This window comes from Numida meleagris, chromosome 7 (genome assembly GCF_002078875.1).
Source record: "Numida meleagris isolate 19003 breed g44 Domestic line chromosome 7, NumMel1.0, whole genome shotgun sequence".
NCBI classification, from domain to species: Eukaryota; Metazoa; Chordata; class Aves; order Galliformes; family Numididae; genus Numida; species Numida meleagris.
The window spans coordinates 11,060,202-11,065,659 of NC_034415.1; the positions used below are offsets into that span (position 1 = coordinate 11,060,202).

Sequence of the window (5,458 nt, forward strand, 5' to 3'; positions counted from 1 at the left end):
GGGGTCTCCTTATCAAGAGCAGCTGATTATACAAGCTGTAAGAAGGAGCTCGTTGGTGGAACTGAGAGGCTTGGGCTCAGTCGGTTCAGACACACACTCCTTCACATGCCCACAAGAAACGTGGGGAGGGTTCATCATTTCTCAGTGCCTACAACGCTGTGCAGCGCAGGTGCTTTTCCAGAGGGCAAGCCTCTGATGTCTACCACGGTATACACTAGTAAGGCGACTAAGCGTTCAACCTGAGGTAAACTATTCCTTTTCTTTGGCTTTACTCTCATCTTTACATAACAGGTTTTAAAAAAAGAAAAATTCAGAATGTTGCCACAGAAAGTTACCTGATACATATCACCATAGTTTTCAATGTCTCCACTTGCAGTATGGCATTTGCCGTCGTTGAAATCCCAGGCAGAGTATGGCACAGCGGGAAAATCTCTATTCCCAGTGTTGAAATAGCTCCCACAGGTTGAGTGGGTGCCTGAGCCACCCATAGATCCGCACATGTGGTTGACAACAGCATCCACATAAATACGAACCTGGAAAAGTAGTGATTGCATTTCAGCGTGCGTTGTGATGCTGTGCAAGGAATAGCCAGAGCTTTACCGCGTCGCTGTTACTTTGATTTTTTATCCCTCTCTCTTTATTCTCCATTTAACTCTCCTTTGAGAACAGGAGCAGTAACTTCGCTCCACTGAAACTGCCCTTCTCAGTCTATCAGTTACAGATTTTCAAGGCACTTACTCCAACATTGTTGCATCTGGTCACCATGTCTCTGAATTCGTTTTCATTTCCTGATCGACTGCAGATCTTGTAGCTGATGGGCTGGTATCTTTCCCACCAGGGCCTGTTCGGATTAGTAATGACAATGTTTTCATTTGGAGGAGAAACCTGCGGGTGAAATGCGTACCTCAGTAAGAAATCGGTAGTTCTCATTCTGTGTTTTAAGTGCAAAAGGTGTGCTCAGTGCTGAGACTAGTCTGTGATTTCCATGAGACAGGCTTTGTGCCAAACCCAATCTCTCCCTCCTGCAGCGCAAGCTCAGGTCTGCAAGATGCCCGTCTTGTAGACTGGCAACAAGGAGATTCTCTTTTGTTGCCGTGGGCTGCCTGGATCCGCTGCCCAAGGACATGCCCATGGGAGGGCTGAAGCCACGGTAATTGTTTCTGGCTGGAATAGCGACATCCTTTGGACAGCCAGACCTCTGTGTCTGTACACTTGACTCAGTAAAAGGCGAAGAGGAAAGCTTAGCTTTGTAAGTGAAGCGTGACAGAGAAAAGTAAGCCCCTTTGCCGCTGATTGGCAGCTAAAGATACACTCAGACCAGGCTGGCAGGATCCCCAGTTCTGCCTGACAGCACTTACCACTTCCATCCCTGCTTTCAGCAAGGAAGTTGCTTGGAGCTCACTGTCTGCAACTCTGGCTCTTTGGTTTGTAAAGCAAATGCTACAAAGCGGTTTTACTGCCTGTGGACAGGAAGCAACATACCTGAACTCCTCCAAACCCATTAGGAGCTAAATAGCGTTCACACTCCTGGGCAATATCGGCCCAGCGCCATTCAAAGAGATGCACAATAGACGTCCTCCCAGCCTGAGTGTTGGGGTTGTACTGTGCCCAGCAAAGCCCTACAGCTGCGAGGAGTAGGAGGACTTGCATGGTGCCTGCAGCATAAGGCTGTGCTCTTTCCACTGGCCATTTATATTCCTGCAAGATGACAAAGTTCCTGCTGCAGCTGACACATTTCACAGAGATAAACATTATCAGTTGCTGTTTGTCTAGCTAGCTGGGTATCCATATTCCCATTTGTTTCATCTTGAATTGCCCCACAGCTGAAGGTAAAATACCTTCTCCCAATGTTTATACCTTATCATAAACCAAGCAGTCTCTGAACAACACACGCAAACTTGGGATTACATTATTTCCAATCATACGAACAATGATAGTTTTATGTCTCCTATATGTGGGACATGGACCTTGACGGACGGACTCTGGAAGATGGAAAGAGGAAGGAAATGGGAAAGGGGAAGGCAAAGGAGAAGGGATGGTGAAGGGAAAGGGAGAAGTGAAGGAAAAGGTAAGGGGAAAGGCCAAGAGAAGGGGAAAGGGGAGAAAAGGGATGGGGAAGGCATGGATAAAAGGACGGGAAGAGGAAGGGGATTAGGAAGGGATAGGACTAATGGAAGTCTCATAGCTCTAAGAGAGGGAGGGAATTCACCAGCAGTCAGAGGCATTTATCTCTCAGAATTAATCTGAGCTCAAGCTTGTGTACCAGATCAGTCATTGTCAGTCAATAGCAGATGTATCACACATCATGTTGTGAGTCTTTGAGATCTGATTCACTCTGTTAATTAGGAATTGAGCTTATGTTCTTTTTCTGTTACTGTCCCGTGCTTGCTATGAACTGTTTTTCAGTTTTTCATCACGCAGCCACACACACTAAATGTTTCTCTACCTTACCTAAAGTGATCAGAGTCTCAAGTATTTCCAACAGAGAATCTGCTTTAGTTTTCATGTTATTTTAAATGACCAATGATTTGTCTGAGTCAAGTCAAGTAAAAAGAGGTACTGCAGATGAGTTTTTGATGTCTGAAATAAAATTAAATTGAAATGCCAAAAGGATCTGTTGCCCCTTTTGGCTTTTGCTACCATTTCCTGCTTCAGGAACGTTGCAAATTTTGCTTTGTGACAATGGTGTCAGTTAATCATTGAGAACTGATGCATAACATAAAGGCCTCCATATAACGTGGCAGGAATAGACTACAGTCAGGCCAACGATAAAACAGCACTCTGAGAGAATTCTAAGACCAGAAGCTCGGTGAATAACTGTGAGAAAAATAAGAAGTCCACAAACAGGCGCACCCGATCCAGGAGAAAAGTAATCTAATTTCACTTTGTTCCTGAACTGCCGCGAGTATGTTTTTTTTCCTGAAACAATCCTTGTCATTGAATACATGTCAGATACATCCTTCTCTTTCCCAGAATTTGCATTCAAGAAATATAGACATGGAGCTCATTTGGCCACCTGTTCATTTTTTGTATTATGGACTTTATCAATGGTCTCTTTTTCCATTTATAAAAAAAAAAAACAAAACACCTTTATTTTGTCTGACAGCAGTGACGTGTTTGACACTTGTTCATTGGTGGAACTTTGGTTTGGGTAGGTGGCTCATTGGCGTCTACTGTAAGTGCTGGCACAGTTTCAGATGGGAGCAAGAGGGAGTAAGAATTTCAATATTGCCGGTAAGATGACTGTCAATTCATTTTTCCAAAACTATACACTGGCTCCACACGTGACCTTGTCCGCTTTCTAACACCAAGGAAACAACGCTCATTACACCTTCTGCTTATCAAGTTAGAACAAACCCATCATGACTAAACGTTACCAAGATTGACTAAATGTCTGAGGTGAATTTTTACAGCACCATTCCCTGTTGAGTTGTACTGATATAATGGCATGTGATTCAGCTGCTGAAGAAGGCTAACAGTGTGCTGTGTGAAATGTGTCCTATTGACTAGAGTGGCTGATCAGGTAGCTGAGTTCATGCTCGGATGAATCCTGAGAGCCAGCTGCCTCTGAAGGCTGGTGAATTCCCACCCTCTTTGACACTTGCGAGACTTCCAGTTGCCTTCTAATCCCTTTCCATTCCTTTTCCAGAGTCCCGTATTCAAGGTCCATGTGTCACATTTTGGATATCTTTTGATAACTTATCTTTGTTTATATGACTGGAAAGAATACAAACCCAAATTTAAGTGAGCTGCTCACTAAGTAGTTGGTTTATGATAAGATATGAACATTATGAGAATGTATTTTATCTGCAGTCATGTGGTAATTCAGGAAAAGCAAAATGAAACACATGCAAACTTGCGATTACATTATTTCCAATCATATGAACAATGATAATTTATGAAAAGTTGGAGTATTGAAGATGGAAAGGAAATGCAGGTAAGCTCAAACCCGTGTACGTGTTCAATCAGTCTTTTTCATTTTTAGATGATTACACAACACCTCATAAATCTTTAAAAGTTGAATCTCACCAGTAAGTAAAAACATCTGCTTTTTTTTTTTTTTTTTTTAATGTTTATCAATGTCCTTCTATTTCCAACAATTTGTGTTCAAGGACAAAATTCAGAAGCTAGTCCTATTTATTCATCTGTTCAGTTTCTTATCACAGACCTACTTTTCCAACACAAAAAAGTTAATTCCCTATTTTGACTCACAGCAAATTCAGGAGAATTAAAGCTTTGGAAGGAAAAATGTGAGATAAATAGAGAATTGTGTTTCCAGGCACTGAAATGAGACATTTTGGTTTGCAGGTTTTCACACTGCAACACTAAAATGCTCTTCTACTTACCCATGTGGTCATTCAGTGAAAACAACTTCAGTCCATGCAATTGTTCAATATTAGTAATGAAACACATTTGATGTTAATTTCTTTATGAAAATTAGACAAATATTTCCACTGCTCAGCAATTAAGAATTGGCAGGAACTACCCATCACTTTGACACCCTCATTTGCTCCACAGTTCTTACCAGTGTAATACACCAAGATTCTGGTTGGTGCAATATATGAGGGGGTCATTTCAGGAATGCCTTCTGCAAACTTGCCCCAACTGTGCTTTCATATAGGTATACATAACATCACAGACACATTACCTACTGTTGTAGAAGTTCTGCTTCCACTTAATTCTCTCGTGCTTTGCTTATGTAAGTGACCTACTGCTTAGGAACAAGTTGCTGTGCTTTCATTATTGAACAGGACACTGCTAAAATCTGAGCTCCTCAGAAGCCATTTCATTTTTAAGAGCAGCAGATCTTTTCTCTTATAAACAGTGAAAACCTTTAAGAATCCTGTACTGACAAAGAGCACTTTAAAATCAGTATATAATCTTTGCAATATTGCAGCTGATAAACAAGAAAAAAAGCCTCTTAACAAAGACATTTCATTTCTTCACACTGTTGAAATTGCAGAAGATGCCAAAGGCACTATTCTCAAAACTGGGGTAGCAAGGCATGAATTCTGGAAAATGCTTAGCTAAAGGTTATTCGTTTGCTAGAAAATGTACTTTGGAGATGGTGACCATACGTATTTTGGTTGAATTGCTTAGCTAACAAGAGTAAGACAACTGTTTTCCTCTGAGCAAGCAACGCTAAGTCATTTGCTGGACATGCAGAAGTGGCTTGACCACAACGTAACTCAGGCATTTTTATTGCATTGTCTTAGCACTCACTGCAAACACCGCATTATGCAACACTTCCAGCTGACTACAACCAAGTGCCGGCTCCACGGTATGTATCAGCCTTGGAAATACGCATTTTAAATTCAATGTGTACTTGGATTTTTTTCTCCTATCCCTTCTTTACTCTTGTGATTCTGGGAGTTCAGAAAAACAGTGCTGTATTGCCTTAAAACATACCAGTGGTATTGCCACTAGTCACGACACGATAATGCCACAATCCAATATA

General features: G+C 41.7%; 1 protein-coding gene across 1 annotated transcript in view; it reads right to left on the minus strand.

Moving 5' to 3' along the window:
• LOC110402461 (pancreatic alpha-amylase-like) overlaps window positions 1-1,675 on the minus strand; it is a 19,919-nt gene extending 18,244 nt beyond the window's left edge. Inside the window, exons 1-3 of the mRNA XM_021404572.1 lie at window positions 1,483-1,675; window positions 739-885; window positions 336-533 (exon numbers count right to left, since the gene is read on the minus strand). Coding sequence (XP_021260247.1) covers window positions 336-533; window positions 739-885; window positions 1,483-1,650 — 513 coding nt within the window. The 5' untranslated portion in view covers window positions 1,651-1,675. The remainder of the gene's footprint in view (window positions 1-335; window positions 534-738; window positions 886-1,482) is intronic.